This window comes from Semicossyphus pulcher, unplaced genomic scaffold (assembly GCF_022749685.1).
Source record: "Semicossyphus pulcher isolate SPU_LCO1_2020_fin unplaced genomic scaffold, fSemPul1.0.p SCAF_12, whole genome shotgun sequence".
Classification (NCBI taxonomy): Eukaryota; Metazoa; Chordata; class Actinopteri; order Labriformes; family Labridae; genus Semicossyphus; species Semicossyphus pulcher.
This window is the reverse complement of record NW_027211626.1, coordinates 12,998,005-13,016,508: the sequence shown is the minus strand read 5'-3', so window position 1 is coordinate 13,016,508 and position 18,504 is coordinate 12,998,005. Positions and strand designations below refer to the sequence as shown.

Genomic DNA, 18,504 nt, shown 5'->3' with positions numbered 1-18,504 from the left:
CGTGTATGACAAAACTCCTTAGCCCGACCGTCAGTTAATATTATCTATTAAAGCAGACTTGATTGTAGCAGATACAGTAATATCACACGATAGTTTTAGTGGTAAATTGATATAATGTTACATGTTTCGGCAATGTGTAGCTAAGTTTGGGGTGTGAAGTTGCTAATAGCAGGCTAACCTGAGCCATGTCTCCCAGTTAACTTCAGGCCAGTAAACCTCGCTGATGCTGCGAACTCGAAGGTTGTTAGAATGTGACGTGCGTAACCGTCGCTAACGTTCGCTATTTCGTGATTGTAACGGCTGTTTTTACAGTATCCCACGTGCAATTGTTACGCTGGTTAGGTAAGTCGTTTGTTTGAGTAAGTAGAATTAGTGATACTAAATGTAACAGTGGGAATCCCTAACATTACCCAATGAGCATCTTCGTTTTGTTCTGCTCTAGTAACACTGAATCTCAAACTAGCATACAGCTGTGGTAAAAGGACCCTGCCTGAGTAACTATGAAGGCCAAAGCCTGTTAAACCTGCTGGCCTGCTATATGTGCTGCTTTCAGAGCCAAACTCTGAGCAGAAATTACTCTTTTCAGCTGAACTGGAATGACCTGTCCCCCCCCATTGACCTCTAGAAGTCACAGCCCTTTCCCTAAAACTGTGGTTCTCAACTGGTCTAGCTTTAGGAACCACAACCACCACTTCCTAAATGACAAATCGCAACTCAAATTTCTGAAGTGTTTTAACCACTCTGATTTGTTTAATGAAATGAAAAATGAGTACTGTTTGGACCTGAGACGAAACAAAACATCACACCATGCAAACATCAAAAAACACATCAGTATTGTGTCAGCCAAAAGGACCAGCAGCTCATAAGTGGAAAATATTCCCTCTACAATTAATTCAATTAGCAGCCTTTATTCAGCAGAAATAGACTAAAAAAGTGCAACATAAATGCAACTACTATAGGACTCATCAATTCAAGAATGTAAATGAAACTGTAGCTGGGATTACCCAATGACCTTTTGCCACAACTTTTTATTTTTTTAAGCACAGATCCGCAACCAACTCAAAAAAAACCCCAGCTCTGTGACCCACTTTTGTGTCCCGACCCACCTGTTGAGAATTAGGGCCCTAGAGATTACCTCTGGTCCACTAGCATGTGTTCCTCAATGTATTCATATCCTCATAAAGAAACACTTTTATTGGGTCGTCTGAAACCACACTTCTTTTTTTAAAGTGGAATCACAATTTAATCTCCTCAACATTTAGACTGGCTGTGTACTTCATATGTTAGAAAAAAACTTTGTTTTATATTCATTATAACAACACAAGCTCTGTGCCCCACTGTTACTATTTCCAGCTGTTGTGGGACTTTTGATGATTCGACAGTGGCTTTAGATAACATTGACCCTCTACTGGGCCGTCCAGCTGGTCCTAAGTGTTGTTTTATGACTTCTTCTGCCTGTGTGAGCAGTTGGCTGCCATGTGAAGAGGACAAAGCCTAGCAACACATGTAAAGAGAGTTTACCAGGTGAATGTTTGACAACTTGATCACACAACTTTCTGCAGAGCAAGACCTTTATATTTGCTTGGTTCTTATTAAGTTTTATTGGGAGTCATATTTCTCTTCATCCTCCAAATGTTTGCCCAATCTTTACTCTCTTTTAGCTCGGTTTTTGTTCTCAACCAACTCCTGTCTGCTGTTTGGTGCTGAGCAGGTTGCGTGTGCAGTGTCTTTTTTTGTGGGTCAGACACTTAAGAAATGAGCTAAGTCTATGGGGAGAGCTGCAGAGACAGGTGATAATTCTCTGTAAGTTCGTCACTATGAGTGACTCCTTTCATATTGTCACATTGCTTTCACATTATCATTTGATACATTGATAATTTAAAAATATAGATTTTGGTGGTCAAAGGTCGATGTGATCTCTCAGAAACAGTTTTTGCCGTGACTCAGGAATTCACACTACTTGTGAGACAATTTCACAGACGTGTCTTGTGGGATAAAATGATGAAGTGATTAGATTTTGTACCTGATAGGTTAGAGGTAATTCATAATGTCATCATAATGTCTTAGACAAAACACTTTACGCACCATTACTCCTCTCCTATAGTTGCTGGAAGGAATTTTATTACATGTGGGGTTTTTTTATATACCTTTTTAAACCCATCCCGCTGAACGATGCCATTAGAGATTAATAAGTGGAGATTCTCCACTCCCTCTAGCCATCATGTAGCCTATCTGTCTGTTCGACCTGTCTACTGACAATCACATTCCCTGCAGAGAAACATTTTTGACATTATTTCCTCCTGAAAATGATGTTTTGGTGGTAGTGCGACCTCTTTTGTTCAATGTAGGCCTAACTATGCAGTTGTTTTCTTTTAAGGGTAATGTATTCTTTAAGACAGGGGTCTCTAACCTTTTTTCATCTGAAAGCTACTTTGAAAAAATTGAAGTGGCCAAGAGCTACTTGCATTACATTGCTGGTGGCGCCCCATGTTGATTCTCTTGTTGACTGAAACGTTGGTACCACAGAGGCACACACACTTGTTCTTCACTTTCGTGAATAAAAAATTTGCTTTCCCACTTCTCGTGGAAATAGTATGTTTTCTGCTTTTTGTTGGTGTGGCTACCTTCATTGTCCCTCATAAATCTGGCTAAACAGGCTAATAGCACCAAACTCTTCACTTTAGCTCAACTACCGTACAGCATAACTGACCCGACCTGTCGATGGAGGTTGCTGCAACATTGCTGTGATTGTTTAGATTCAGACGTTGAAAAACTTTCCAGGACCATCACTGTTTTTTATTGACAGCTGGTAAGCCTATCCTATTTTTTTGTATTGGAGGGAGTAGGACATCTGTGTATTTGATTGCATTGAAGTGGCAAGAGGCTTTAAAGGTGCATTTATTGTAGTCGGATTTTTAGTACAGAGTCTGTGAACCTCTTGGCGAGCTACTTAAATCCAAGTAGCTCGCGAGCTACCTGTTGGAGACGCCTGCTTTAAGGTATTTTGGATTCCCAAATATATCCTCCATCCACCATCCAGGCCAGAGTTGCACTGATGGATGTTAGCACTAACTTGACTGTTCGGCAGTGGCACACAACACACAAGACGGTAGTTCTAGTTTATGTTATGTGTTTATGCCATCAGACTTTTAAAACTATCTAGTGTACATGGTTGCCTTTTCAACCATGTCAGGATTTTACTTTGTGTTTTACTATGCACTTCTGAAATGCATGAGCATGCATGCAGATGAACTCGGGCATTGCACCTCATTTACAGGATCACTAAACCCAACAGAGACGTCTCTCACTCTCACATGACAATCAATGTTTGTGTGCTGAGGAGACAGTCGCCTCTGACAGTGCTGCTCCTTTCTCGGGCCTGTGTGTCAAATGGGACGACTTGGGTAGATGCGGGGCCTAAATGTGATGCTCTCAGCTCAGAGTCCATGCACAACAACCAGGCCTTTTGTCCCTGCTTTGCCCCCATCCACCCACACAGTCCTCATAATGTCGCGGAGAAAGAGCGTCTTTATCTGTGCTTTCCAATGGCTCATCTCAGTCACATATTTCAGTTTCAGTCCAAAAAGACAGCAGCCTAAACAGGCTTATGAGACCATAATCGTACAGTAACGCCCACGCAGGGTTTGACATTGACATGTGTGCAATCACACTCGCAGAACTTAACAGATGCACACTAATCATTTGCTTTATTGTTTACTTTCTGTGTAGGTCTCAGAGATGTGTCAGACCCCAGCAGGTTAAATATTGCACATTCTGTCCCGTGCAGCTCCTGGGGGCGTTTGTGTTGTTTCTTTGTGTCTAACATGGCTGAGCTCAGTGCCGTTTTTTTTTTTCTTTTTTGACCATGCAGCTCAAGTGGGTGCTCAGCTTTGGAGGGAGGGAGGGGATTGAAGGGGCTGGCCAGAGGCTTGCCAAATCGGATGAGAGAGCAGTTGGGAGGAGATAGTACAGTTTGTGTGAGAGGAGAGGAGTGCAAGAAAAGAGGGAAAAGGAGAGACGGAGAACAAGCCAGGGTGGGTGGAGGAGGTGGAAGAGAGAGTGACAGTGTGTTACAGGAGGGAAAAAAGGGACTCGGAGGAAGCAAAAAAAAGGGAGAGAGAGTGGGTGAGGCTGATATAAAAGGATAAAGGCGGGGTTGTGGTTTGTGTCACATGATCTTCTGGCAGGCTGTAGCCTAGTGAGCTCCAGGTGGCAGAGAGACCGGAGATACAGTAGATACAGAGAGAAAGAAAAAGGAGGGAGTGGGACATGCTAGCAAAAGCTTACCACAAAGACAACTGAAACACCTCATTTGCTCCTTCCCTGCTCCTCACACCATCTCCTTTTCCACCTCTTTTCTCTCTGTCCTTTAGGAATTCATCCCGGTCCCGCTCGCCCCCTGCTCCTCTCCAGTCCCGGCCCCAGCAGGCCAGGGAATGTCCCGGCGGCGAGATGCCTTACGTGGACCGACAGAACCGCATCTGTGGCTTCCTGGATATAGAGGAGAACGAAAGCAGTGGCAAGTTCCTCCGGCGGTACTTCATACTGGACACACAGCAGGGGAGCTTGGTTTGGTTCATGGACAACCCACAGGTAATAACACAGGGCTTCGTTAGCTTAGCTATTAGCTTTATTTCTGGGAAGAAATCTAGTCAACTGTGAAGGTTAACGTGTAGTATGTTGAAAGAAAAACGGGCAATTTTTGCAATCGCAGGCTAACTGTGGGCCACTTCAAGCTAAGCTGTCTTCATTCATTATGAACACAAAGCTAAATTCAGGCTAAATGTTTCCACCGCCAGACAGCCTAGCAAGGATGGGGGAACTTGTATTATGTAATGCTAGTTGACAGCAATTAGGATGCACATATTAAAGGCACAGGAGTAGGTCAGAGCTAATGGTGTGTTTTTATTTTAGCTAATTGCAGACATTTGTGTATATCGGTCAAAATGAGGATAGATTAAAGCATAGTTTCACTCAAATCTGAGATTTCTTTGTATGAGTCCATGTAGCGATCTTTGACCCCAGTGGTCGTCATTTTCTGCCCTGCGACCCTCGGTGTCACTGTTATCACAGCGTATCTCTCCTCCTGGTTTGTATATCACGCTGGTTTGGAGATGCTGTATTTGTAAGTGCGCTGTTACATGAAGTATTCATAGATCATGTAGCGCAGGAGAAATTTTAAATAATTCAGCGAGTCCCTTTCTTTTTATAGGTTTTAAGAAGCTAAAATTTTAATGATGTTAAATCTGGATCCTCTACTTTCAGAAGCACAACAAGGCTCTGAAATGAACAACTCTGCAGTGCAAAATGTCCAGTATTAACTCTGCCTTTATGCATATATTGTTCTTTTTACCACTCTCCGACAGAACCTGCCTCTTGGTGCAGACTGTGTCGGCTCCCTCAAGCTCACCTACATCTCTAAGGTAAGAAGAATCTCACCACTGAAGCTGATCTGAAGATTATGTATAAATAGAATTCAATCACAGTATTTCGTTAAAGTGGGAAGCTAACAGTTGTGAGCTTTGTTTTCCTCCAGGTCAGCGATGCCACTAAGCTGAGGCCAAAGGCAGAATTCTGCTTCGGTAAGAAAACATTGATCCTCATAATCAAAGTTAAAAATGTAAAGACTTTTCTAACCTATTACAGTTTAAATATATATTTTTACAGCATGGTGTAGTTTATGGATCTTATATGTATACAACTGACAACATTCCTGCAGGTCATTGCAAACATCAGCATCCCCTGTTGACCGAGCCGAGTGCACTTAACATAACTTAAGGGAGGAATGTTTGCTGTCCTTCTCTGCCCTCTAAACTTGGTCAAGCACCGCTCTCCACATACTTTCTCCACCATTGACCAGGCGGACCTTGTTCAACAGCGTCTGTTTAGCCAACACGCAGAGATGCAGGAAGCTCGAGCCGTTGATGATGTCGCTTTGCGTCGATGAGGTTCAACTATTTTAGGATTGCTTTTCAGATTCAGATGAGATGGTTGTTTTGGCACCTGATATGTTTCTAGGATCAAGTTTTTATATCTTTTAAAGTCAGTGGCTCAAGCCAGAAGGCAATTAGACATCACTCCCAACAGTCTTGTTTGAAAAACTGCTTTCCATATTTTACTGCAGATCTGCATGTAAACTCCCACACACTGTCCAACTTGCAGAAAATACATTTATTTGCTCTCAACGTTTGCATTCTCGACCTTGACGACCTTTTGACAGATTTTTCCTCCCCTACGCTCCTAACTTATGAAACAGATGTGTAAAGTTTTTCTCATATTTTACTGCAGGAAAGTTGTTTTCATCTCGCCACTCATTCCTCTTAATCTAATTATTAAAGGGACCATGTGGAGTCAGGGATTCGTAATTCACCTCAAAACAAATGCAGTAAAACAGACTGGGATTTGGAATGGATAACAAATAAAATGAGCACACTTTTTATAATATTTTAATAAAAAAAAAACAAGAATCAGAAAGAAAAAAAAAAAGAAAAAGAAAATCATTACAATAGAATCAATCTTAGTTTCTCTATACTGAAATGCCCTTATCCTATCTTTCAATAAATATTGTTTGTGAAATGCTGAACTTTAGGGCAGGGTGAGCCTTGAGGAGAACTGATTTGTACAACATGTGTGAAACTTATTAGAAATCATAAGTATTTGTAGTGTTTTTTAAACACTAAAAGGTGGAGTAAAAACACGGAATTCATAGAGATGGAGGAACTGCAGTATCATTTAAATATGTCTCTTCTAGTTTGGAATCTAGATCTAGAAACGGTTGTGTAACAAACAGAGAGGAGCTTGAAAGAGAAGTTTAAACCTTAGCTGCTTTCCTACCTCCAAACAGCTGTCCACTTCTTGACATGGGTGTAGATTTTTTGGAAAGTTACAGAAATCCCCCCCAGTCTAGTGTCAGAAGGTTGTAGGCGAGGCGAGTTCCTGATGAAGCATACTAGCAGCTTTCATCAATGTGCCTAACCCTATGTGACCAGACCCTCTGATCCTACCAGGGAATTACATTGTTATTCCTGATACCTTGACTTCTGTCCCTGTGTGGTCAAAATAGGAATGTTGCATAAATATGAACCATCATCAGGCTATTTGGCGGTCCACCTCTCTTCCCTTGCAGGAAACACTTGTGTGTTGACTACCATGTCTGGTTGCATGTGCACAACAGTTGCCTTGTTGAGGTTTGGACAGGATGCCGGGGTCCTAATCCAAACCTGATTCAAAGATGTTCAAGGTTATTTTTACACAGCCGTTTGTGGGCCACATGTTTTACTGATATCTCCAAATCCTGCTGCTTTTCCTCTTCCTGAAACTTAAGGAAAAACATGGTGAAGATATGATATGAAGAGAAGTTCAGTTATGGCACACTTTAAGATCTTTTACAGCTGAGACTTGATTGCAATCTGTAAACGATGATGGATGTGGGCCTATGCCGTGTGTCTGGTGGTGAGCGATAAAGAGCAGTGCTTTCATGTGAACTTTGGTTGTGGGCTGTATTTCTCAGCAGTGACATTGTTTTATGATGTGTAACTATGACTCACATGTGACACCCCTCCTCCCAGATTTGTCTCCCAATGGATCTCTAGCAAGCTAGTTTAGCTTTGGCAAACGTACAGGTTTGGAGTGATTAATTGATAGACCAGACACATTTATATACAGGGCAGTCAAAAAAAAAGAGTGACAGTGTGTGTCTAAGAGCTTGACCAGGCACACAGAACAAGAAAGAATGACCCTTATTGTGTCTCAGACTTTGAGCTCTTGGTGCCCTTTACAACTCGCCCCCGCTAGTTTCAAAATGTATGCGAAGGGTGTCGAAAGGAAATAGAGGAGACACAAGGACAGTTTGAGCTCCAGAACTGAAAGATTTATGGTAGAGAGAGAGACAGAGAATGAGAGTCTTAGGTCCTTTTAGCTCCCATCCTGATCCATAGCTAATCAGCATCTGACCCAAAAATGTCTTTGTGATTGAAAATGGGGTTTCGCTCATGTTCACATGGGTGTGGAAAATGTGCCAGAATATCTAGTTGTTGGTTGCCGTGGGCTTTTTTTTTTTTTTGTCTCCGTCATGGTTAGAAGTGGGTAGGTGGTGGCAGACTGAGGCAGCTGAATCCAGCTGGGTCATCATCATCTGCATAGAGAGAGGGGAGGGCTGCTGGTAATGTGTGGGAGAGTCTCACGGCTCACTTCCAGAGAACTGTGTGGCAGTGGATCTGTTATCCCGGCACTCATATTTTCTGTCCAAGAAAGGGCAAATTTCAACACCCACTTCATAGTTCATCTTTGTTCTTGTGATGTTTAATTGCAAGTGATTCATACAAACAAAGAATGATTCAGATGATGTAGTCTGACTGAATGGAACGTACTTTCACTCTTTTAACTATTCCCATTTGTGTTGTTTTATGATCTATTAGTCATCAATGCTGGGATGAGGAAGTTCTTCCTGCAGGCCAACGACCAGCAGGACCTGGTGGACTGGGTCAACGCTCTCAATAAAGCCACCAAGATCACTGTGAGAGTAACGCACGTACACAGTTGGCACAGATTAAACACACAACAAACAGTCCGTCCCTCATTCAGCTGCACTCATCTGTTCTTTTTGGCTCACGTTTCATCACTTGGAGAAACTTTTATTTCTTTCTCTCCTGTAGAAATGAATGAGTGGACAGGAAAGTAGATATGAGTGAGTCAGAGGGTGACTAACAGGATGCTGTATTGTTGCACTGAATGCGGGGATAAAGGACTGTTTCCATTGTTCTCCACAAAGCCTTAATGTCCTGACAGGAAATGAATATTTAATTTGTTAAAGGCTTGTTACCGTATGCATACATAAATGTGACAAACTCTACTCTAGCAAAACACCAATTTAGGTTTATTATTTGTATGTTTATTTAAGAATTGCCTTTAAACGTTAAGTCTGATGTGTGTGTGTGTTTTTTCTTCAGGTGCCAAAGTTGTCTGATGGGCAGCAGAATGCAGAGAACCTGAAGTCTTTGCCAGATGTTGTTGGGCCCAAGAAACAAGTGTCCTATAAGACTGAGATCATCGGAGGAGTCCCCATTGTGACCCAGACTCAGGTAAACATGACCCACACATGTTTTGCACCACATACTGTGTGCTGTCTGTTATTTCTGCATTTTTATCAATTGATACCTGCAGGAAAACACTTTTTCAAAGCTGTAAGGAACTTTGATTTGGTGTGGATTTTGCGGACAAAGCAGAACATCTAATCTCTATGCTGATCCTGTCCTGTACATGAGGATGTTGTATTTTCCTTCACCTGGCTGACGTTCACTAACTGAAACTTTGCTGTGTGTTGTTTGCATGCATCTGAACCTGGAACAGAGCTGACATGTATTAAAAACTATACTAACTATAGAACTATAAGAAGTATATGTCATATATAGGCATCACTGTTAACAAAAAAACAACTCCTTACCGTACATTAAATAATACTGCTATTGCATATGAAGAATGCAAACCTGTTTTGGCCTCCATTTATATAATTGTTAATATTTTGATATTTTATATAATTGTGAAATCACAGAGCTTAGAGCTTCCATTACTCCAACGAAACAAAGAAAATAAGTTGCCCACTATTAAATATTCTGGTATCAGTTTCTCATATGTGTGAATTTCCTGTTTTTACATGTATAAAATAAAAGTTTATATATTTTAAACTGAATATAATTTGACCAGACAATTAAGAAATGAGTAGACTTCTAAAAGTAAATATGTAGTATGTATGATTGACCAATTAATAGAAACAATCTATACAGATTAATTGAAACTATTGCAGGAGGCAGCATGTGCATGATCCTTCTAGTGTTTCCCTTCCAAATTTCAAATGTCAGAGTTCATTTTTTTTGCGGTTGTAACATAATGTAACAAAATGTAAATCTACTTCCTTGCTCTGCAAAATGTTTGTTAGAAGTTGTTTTTGTTGTTGGAACAGTTTCAGTATCCCTTGTGTCCTTCACCCTCCAGCAGGAAGCTGGTGATGCTGCAGACAGAGCGGAGCGCGAGGCCATGCATCGCTCCCACAGCCAGCTGCCGTACTTCCTGGGCAGGCCGATGCAGGAGCACACAGTCATCAAGTCAGGCTACTGCGTCAAGCAGGGAGCTGTGGTGAGTACCTGTCGCTATCTCGTCTATCTAGGGCGAGTTAGTGTCACTTGGCCTTGTATCGTTGAGACAAGTTCGATACAAGTGCTTTGGGGCAGTATAATAGCCACTGTCAGTGGGGTCATAAGCCTCATTGATGAGATCAGCTGTAGTTAGAAAGCAACTGATACTCTGTTCTGGGGTTTTTCTCTTGATGTACCGCAGCCAGAGTGGGGACTGCTTGATTATTGTAGAGACTTTAGTTGCTAAAGGAAATGCATCTTCTACTCTGTGTAAAATTCGCTATGATAATGGACTTCTCCCTCTATATGTAGACAGTGTAAAATGTGAAGGAAGTAGATTATAACTACAATTAATATTGTGCAAAAGATCTAAACATGATTTCCTCTTCTTCCCCAGATGAGAAACTGGAAACGGCGATATTTCCTGCTGGAAGAAAACTCCATGAGTTACTTCAAGTCAGATTTGGTAATAATCTAAGTTATGTGGTGTCTTTGAGGAATGTTTTCATTGATGATAAGTGTGGTCTTTGATTCATCCACACAGGGAGGCAGAGGAACAGCAAACACACAGTCCTGAGTTCCAACATGTTTTATCCGCATACTGTGGAATTCAATGCCTTCACTTTACATGTCCTATCATGCCTGGTTCCCCCCCCGGCCTTTCTTACACACCCACATCCACACACACCGACTGTCCTCGGGATAATACTGCACGTCCCATACCCCGTCCTTGTCCGGGTCTGCCCTTATTTGACAGCTTTATCTGTCTATTTGGCTATCAACAGGCCCCAAGGACACAGACTCTCTGTCTGCTGTATCAAATGGCCGGGTCAAGAAAGCTACAGCCGTCAGGGATTTTAGTTTGCAGCCTGCCACTTCTTGGAAAGTTCACTATCTTGTGTCACAATGGGTAGAAAAACTCAGGCAATGTTGTTTTTTAGAAGATACAATACACATGCAAATGGTTATATTGTTAGGGTTTAGCTTCTATCGGTGTTTTAAACCGTTTTTCTGCTCCCCTTTAGGAGAAAGAGCCCCTGAGAATGATCCCACTAAAGGAAGTTCACAAAGTCCAGGAGTGCAAACAGAGGTATTTTACATGTCTCAACATTTTCCCATTGTACACAAACAACCCTTTGTCCAGGAGGATGGTGTTTACCTTTGCTGCTTAACATAGAGATGTACACATGAGATATATATGATTCGGCTCGTTTCCTCCTTTTGCTGTAGTGACATTATGATGAGAGATAATCTGTTTGAAGTCGTCACCACATCGAGGACGTTTTACATACAGGTAGGATTTATAGTTGATTCTCATCAACACACACAGAACTTCCCTTTCCATCCCTTATTCTAATTTTAATCCATATTGTCTCAATTTACTACTCTATCACTCACTGTGCTTTCCTTTTATGTTTCCACCAGGCGGACAGCCCAGAGGAGATGCACAGCTGGATCAAAGCTGTTTCCGGGGCCATCGTGGCCCAGCGGGGGCCTGGGAGGTCTGCAGCCACAGTATGTATCTCGCACTTTACAGCACAGCATCACCGTGTCAATCACTTTGCCTTGTAAGTGCAGAACTTGAGACGTACTTACAAAGTGACATCTGTCAATATGAGTTGATTCAAGACTGATTTATATTGTTTCACTCATGTCAGTTGTTGATTAATGTTTGCAGATTGTTGCTGCTCAAAAACAAGCCCAGCTGTTCTAGCTGTTGTTGTAGAGCAAGGAGACAACAGTGATGTTTGCCCTACAGCAGTACTCCCTATCTGGAGAGTATGCAGTACTTACTGTCCTGCATTTTCCTTGTCACCATCCAAACTGCCAGTTTTTTTCTTTAAGTATTTTTTGGGTCATGTTGTGCATTTTTTCTTTGACAATTCAATTTGAGTGATGACGGGAAATGAGGGAGGAGAGGTGGAAATGACTGGGGGCATTGCGGGTTATGTTTTGCCCCTGTACTGATTTTTTTTAATCAGCCAGTCTGGTGTTTTCACACTGACCATTTTGAATTTTAGAACTGTTAGATTAGTTCAATGAGCATGCTGCATTCATAGAGACAGGAGAGAAGTGAACAAGCTCCATAATCCTGACTGCAGAGGAGACAATGCCCTCTGTCGCAGTTGCCTCCTTCTGGTTAGCCTCGAATCCTTCTCAACACATCTACGCTGTCTGTTTCTCTAAAGTGTGTCTTTCTTTCTCTCCTGCTTGTTTTTTTTCTCACCCACCTTTTCCTCTCCTGTGCCTCCTTCTCTCTATCCTCTCTTTCCCTTTCCATCTTTCTTTCTCTTTCACATTATCTCCACCTTCTCCTCTCCCTGTGGGCTGACGGCCCATCTGCTCTAATACTGCTTTGCACTGTGTTGTTGCAGATGCGGCAGGCCAGACGGCTGTCGAACCCCTGTATACAGAGGTATACGTCCCGAATCGGGGAGTGCAGCAGCACGTATGTCAGCTCGTCTAAATCCCCCCTTTAAACTATAAGTTCACCTTTTTTAATACTGTTTTCCACTCACTGGCTGGCCCTTTGTGGTTGTCGACATTATGAGAGGGGATCAGATCTGACCGCACATCTGATGCTCCTTTTTTTTTTTCTATGAACCAACCACATCCTAAGTATGGCTGTGATAACCCAACAAGCGCTCCTCCCTTCACTCCCTCGTCCCCCTTGCTTCTCTCATCCACTTCTCCTCCTCCTTTGCTTTTCTTTTGTTACTTTTAGCTCAACTCTTAAGTTTGAGTTGAGTTAAATATGCAAGATTAACTTGTTTTTGTAGGAGTTTAAAGACTTGGTGGCGTGCTTGATTTAGCTTCTCTCGCATGTGATGACTGTCGCCACGAGCATGGCAACTGAAATCAAGCACATCTCTAGTCGTTCAAGTGCTTTATAGTAATATTTTTCCCCAGGTACACGATGACTTTACACAGCTGGAATATAATGGAAAGACCTGCTGTCACTGCCTCCCTCCATCTCTTATAGCTTCACTTACAGAGCTTTAACCTGTCCTCACTATTATTGATGATGCTTCAGTGTATACAATAGAGATCTCCATGCACAAACATACACTCACTGCATGACCTTCCTGACCAGCGTAGCGTAGCCTGTTTCTATCTTTGTCTGTATTTCTGGGTACCTGTGTCTTTCACACCTTGTGTTTCTCTTCCCCTCATGCTCTGTTATCTCTGCAGTCTGCTGCAGCTGTGTACCTGTCTTAGATGTGTGACATCCTGCTTGCCTCTCCTCCTCCCTCCTGTTCGCTGCCTGTATGTTTTTTTCTCTTTCTCATACACACGATGTAAAGATACATGTTTCCATGTTTACTTCCTGTACCTTTGTGTGCTAAATGTTGAACTTTGAAATTGCCAATGTTGAATCCAAATGTCTAGAGTCTAACACTTTTGGTTGTCATAGTGTTGTGTTGACTTACATGTGAATATTTGGATTTCAAAGAGCCATTTACATGTGCAGTCTTCAGTGTGGTATGTTATCAGACGATCTGTCTTACAGCCCTGAGATCTTGATTTTGGACCTTTTGGATTTAGCAAAAAGCATCTTTTAATACATGTGTTTCTCTCACTTGGATTTTAAAGGTATAATAAGTAGGATTTTTCCTTGCATTTTGTCAACAACACATTCAAAGTGGGCCCCTTCTCCTGGGCTCCTCGTCCACAAGCTCACGCTCACTGTCTTGTGCGAGAACACGGCCACCCCGCCGAGCTAACACCGACAGCATCACGGTTACCTTTGCGCTAGCATACTAACCGCCAGCGGTAAGCTTGCCCTCCCCTACCTGGTTTGAGGCATCTACCTGTCCAACAGAAAGAAGGCCAACTCTGCATCGCTCTTTCACCATGTTCGTCTGAATGGGGCCCAGTTGCTAATTTGAACCACTCCTACACTCACCTATACGCTGTGATTGGCTCAGGGAACCACAACAGCGCCCCTCCTGAAAACGCCTCGTGCAAAGCAAAACAACAGAATAGATGCAAAGGGAAGGGTCTGCACACACACTCACCAACACACATGTATAGAGGCCCATAAGTGATGATTTATATCATATTATATGTGTAAAAGTCTATTTTATTTTTCTACTTATTATACCTTTAAGACGTGTTTGTGCTAGAAAACTCATCAAATCTTATAATATTTAAGTGATGCTTTGTAGATTTACAGATGTTTCACAAACCTGCAGTGTTCTACTGTAGCATCGTGGAGAAGGATGCTTTGATCTTTTGATGCTTCCTAGCTTGTATGTTTCACTAACACTTCACAAACTGCTCAATGGCTTCCTCTTATGGCTTCTGTGTTTTTTCCAGAGATTGAAATCTGACAATGAAAAGCTGTGACATAATGAGCAACAACCAACCATTGCTTCCTAAGGCACTCTGCTCCTCCTCCACTGCAACCTGTTGAGACTACCAAAACTAAAACCTGCTGACACTACTACCACTTCTCCCGCTACCTCTACTACTACTACTACTACTACTACTACTACTTCTACTACTTCTACTTCCACTACTGCTACTACCACCACCATCCGCACTCTCTAGCAATGCTATATCTTCAGCACCTTCAACCTTCAGCACCAACTCTGCTAAAGCTGCATCAGGCTCCACTTGCTGGTGCTAATTCCAAGTCTGTAACACTTTGGCGCTTCTCAAACATACTACAAATGTAAGTAATTCACTTTTCTTCCTAACCACCTCTCTGTCTCCCTGTTTTTCTTCCTCTGTGTCCTCCCGCTGTCTCTGCACCAGGAACACAGCAGCCGCTCCACTTTCTACCGCAGCCCCGCGGGTCCCCCCGTCCCTCGCTCGCCCATATCTGCCATGCCACCATGCTACCCAGAGTGGGGCGCTGCTGTCACGTGCGGCACACGCCCGCAGCCTGGCGTGGGACAGCGAGCACTTCATGAGCCTGCTGCCACGGCCCAGTCACAGCCACACGCCAGCACGCCTGTCCCTGCAGGAGACGCGCCTGGCAAAGTGACCTGTCAACTGACCGCGACCACCATCAGTAACTCTGAGGAGTCACCGTGGCGAAGGCGGAGCAGCTTTGAGCCCCACATGCCTGAACCTCCACTGGACCTGGATGACGCTGACCTGCCAGTGAGCGAGGTCTGAGCTGGACGTTAAGACTCGCTCATCTGGACAGATGTTGGCAAAGTGGAAACCGTGTGACAGGTGTGTTTCAAACCAAAGCTGTCAGCAGATGACGGTGTAAAACACCTCAGACTCTAAAGTTGAGCTCCTCCGTCAGTGTGCTACAGAAACCACTGAACTGCACTCGTGTGCCAAAGACGACCCGGTCTTCACCCACACCCCCTCCGCCTGCCTGCTGTCGCATTTAAATTAGTGTATTTATTTACTAAGAGTTGTCAAACTAAACAAATTTAACTTTTCTTGTGCTTATCAGAATCTGATGACGGAGCTTTATTTTAACCTGTACAGGCACAAACGATGTGTTCAGGAGTATTTGTGGGCGGAGGATGTTTGTGAACCACTTTGTGCCAAGAAAAAAAGGGAGCTTTCAAGTGCGAGGTGATCTGAAAAAAGTCTCATCACCTCTCTAATCTACTAATTTAAATAGTGTGATACATTAATACACTAACTAATGTAACCCTGGATTTGTCTACTGTTGTTGGCCAGTGTTAGGGAAATGGCTCAAGCCTAGTCTGAGATCAGATCCTCTCTAATTCAAAGATTCTGGCCGAGGACAAGATGCAAAAAGAGAAAATATTGGTGTGAACAAAATGTTAAACCAAATGTATTGCAGCAAACCGCTTCTAAGCCTTTGACCTAAATTTCCCTTTATTTTGAAATATATCACTTTAAGGTAGCTCAGTCATATAATGGTGTTTTCACTGTTATTGACCACAAGCTTAAATAGCTTACAGGTTAATCTGCGTTGAATAGTTTGAACACATATTCTGCCTCTGCTAGTAAAGTGTACATACAGTGCAGAATTGCATAAGAAAACACATTTTTAAGAGCTATCACTTCAATCAGACTCTTTACAGACTACATTTTAACATAGCGGACTACCTGGACTCTGTGTTGTAAGTATACAAGAAGAGTTCACTTGTGTACATTTTGTAATTCATAGTAATAAAAACTTCAAGAACAGGGCTGGGTCAGTAACAGATAAGCTTCATATCTTAACAGACTGTAATAACAGACTCACATGAGTGAACAGCAGTCCTTTGTCTGAAGATGATTTTACTGTGCAGACATTTTTTGAACCATTGTTTAACAGAAAAGCATTCAAGCTTAAACACATCCGTAGCATGTTAACCTTTCAACAATTCCTCAGATCGTCTTTCTGTTTGTAGTTTCCGTTCCTCTACAGCCGCTGCAGGTGTGTCATGTAGAATACAGTCGATTTATTTTTTTATATGCTTTTAGATGTTTCCTCATCATATTCCTTGTACCTGTGTTGCCAGCCCAGCAGGAGGCAGCTGCCTCGTGGTTTTATTTAAACATGTCTCAGTGCTAAATAATACACACTAATCTTTTTTTTAAAGTGCCTGTTTTATTTGAGTCCAACTAAGTTCAAGCTATTTCACCCCCTTTTTAATCTGGTGTATTTGGTTTGAATTGTGTCTATTTATTATGTGGAAGACTTGAAAGAAATAAACACTGAAAATGTGCTCAGGTTGATAGAGTCTCATTCAGTATTTAGTTTAGACCACAGTTAGTCTGAGAAGGTAAAGAGGGAGCTGTGAAAGGGGAGATAACAAGTGCTGGCAAACATAACCTGATTTCATGATTTGGCGTGGCTCGTCCTCTCATGAAGTCTCCTTCTGCCCTCTTGTGGTGAGAGACGAAACTTCACTCTGGTCTGCTTCCATTAACAAGTCTTGAGCTGAAAAATACGAATGGACAAAATGTGGCATTTAAAGTATCAGAAGTAAAACAAATGTTGCTCTATTATTCAAAATACCTTATGTTGTATTAATGGATATCTGCCACTGATTATTAATGTGTATGTTTTGCTGTTGGGGGAGTAAATTGGTAAGTGTATATTTCATTAATTCATGACGTATTTTGTAGGTAAAATCTTAATCTACTTCCTTTGCCTCTAAACTGTGGAAAAGTGGCATCCAACTGTCGTTGCGTAAAGCACAAGTACCGGGAAATTGTATTTTTATACTGAGTTTAAATGTACTGGGCTGCTCTTTACAGCCTCTGTCTTTGTAACATGTGTGCAGATGCATTTACAGAGTGATTTAAAGCCCTTTAACCATTCAGATAAGGAGCTGCGGTATTCTAGGCTTCACTCTTTGCATGTAAACTGTGGCTACTGAATGTGAACCGGAAGTTGGTATTTTAACTGTTCTCCCACTCCATCTTTACACAATCCATCTCGGCTACTTATTGGAGGACGCGTGTCTTTGGTGTGGCTTCATGCGAGCCATATTTGGACTCTCGGGGCCTCACTCACAGCCAAGACATCATTGCAGACTGGAGCACGGAGATCACACAGACCTCAACGGCGTCCATCTTTAGGTCCTTATAGATGAGGTTGTTTTCATCTGCGTATTTTCCCACCATTTCTCGCCTACGTCCATGTGATCCCCTCCAGTTTCCACATAATGGGTCTGAAGATGCTGCACGGCTCACTGCAAAATGATATGGTGCGCACATTTCTTGGCTCAGAAGTGAATGCACCCTCTCATTTAACTCAGGACAAACAGGCTACCTTAAATTCCTGGGGTTACACGTCTACATCTTTCCGTTTCCTGCTACTGTACAAGGAAGTGTGTAGTCTAGGAAGTATAACTACCCTCAATCCCTTTATGCCCACCTCTCTAATTGCATTTTTGGATACAGAGGCCTGTGTTCCCCACCACAGGGGGCCTCGTCTCTCCATCGCAAAACTTCCAGCCTCGCCATTTAAATCAACAACCATTAATTAACCCCCGTTTCACCCATAATCAATCACATTGCACGGAGGGGTTTTATGACACTGATTCATTGCCTCAGTGTTTACTGGATTCTTTTACAGCTCAGCACTAACCCTCACTGAGATTTGTTGTCCAACAAAACTCACATGATGTCCCCTAATACAGGAAATGTGGGTTCTTTCAACAAACATCAAGTTATATGGTGGCATTTTCAGAGGAAATTTGTTTTCCATTGGGTAAGTAGCACAAGTGATTACTGACAGAAATGTTTAGATTCCCATTTGATTGATTTGCACTTGGAAGGGAATGATTATCGCTGTTTGAATGACTCCATCAGATGCTTTTTGCTTCCCTGCCAGCTGGATGCTACTAACCCACAGCACTGGGATAACATCATAATAAATGCATCGTGCAATTTTCCAATTAGAACTAATTTGGCTATGTGCAAACGCTTTATTAACTCC

The 18,504-nt window shown here is 42.3% G+C and overlaps 1 protein-coding gene across 10 annotated transcripts; it reads left to right on the top strand.

Annotated features, from left to right (window-relative positions):
- Positions 1 to 4,373: 4,373 nt before the first annotated feature.
- Positions 4,374 to 16,783, top strand: LOC138588418 (pleckstrin homology domain-containing family A member 1-like). Of its 10 annotated transcripts, none has more exons than XM_069658539.1 (13): positions 4,374 to 4,593; positions 5,367 to 5,423; positions 5,537 to 5,582; positions 8,418 to 8,515; positions 8,949 to 9,080; positions 9,991 to 10,131; positions 10,528 to 10,596; positions 11,156 to 11,220; positions 11,361 to 11,424; positions 11,556 to 11,645; positions 12,506 to 12,579; positions 13,323 to 13,397; positions 14,892 to 15,201. In XM_069658539.1, exons 1-13 carry the CDS (start codon positions 4,453 to 4,455, stop codon positions 15,121 to 15,123), a joined length of 1,284 nt encoding a protein of 427 aa, XP_069514640.1. In that variant the 5' UTR covers positions 4,374 to 4,452; the 3' UTR covers positions 15,124 to 15,201. The 10 variants fall into 10 exon arrangements, with proteins under 10 accessions (XP_069514640.1, XP_069514635.1, XP_069514634.1 ...); XM_069658534.1 differs by lacking the exon at positions 14,892 to 15,201 and adding an exon at positions 14,451 to 14,675 and having other exon boundaries at positions 4,379 to 4,593; XM_069658533.1 differs by lacking the exon at positions 13,323 to 13,397 and having other exon boundaries at positions 4,379 to 4,593; positions 9,994 to 10,131.
- The last annotated feature ends 1,721 nt before the right edge of the window (positions 16,784 to 18,504 follow it).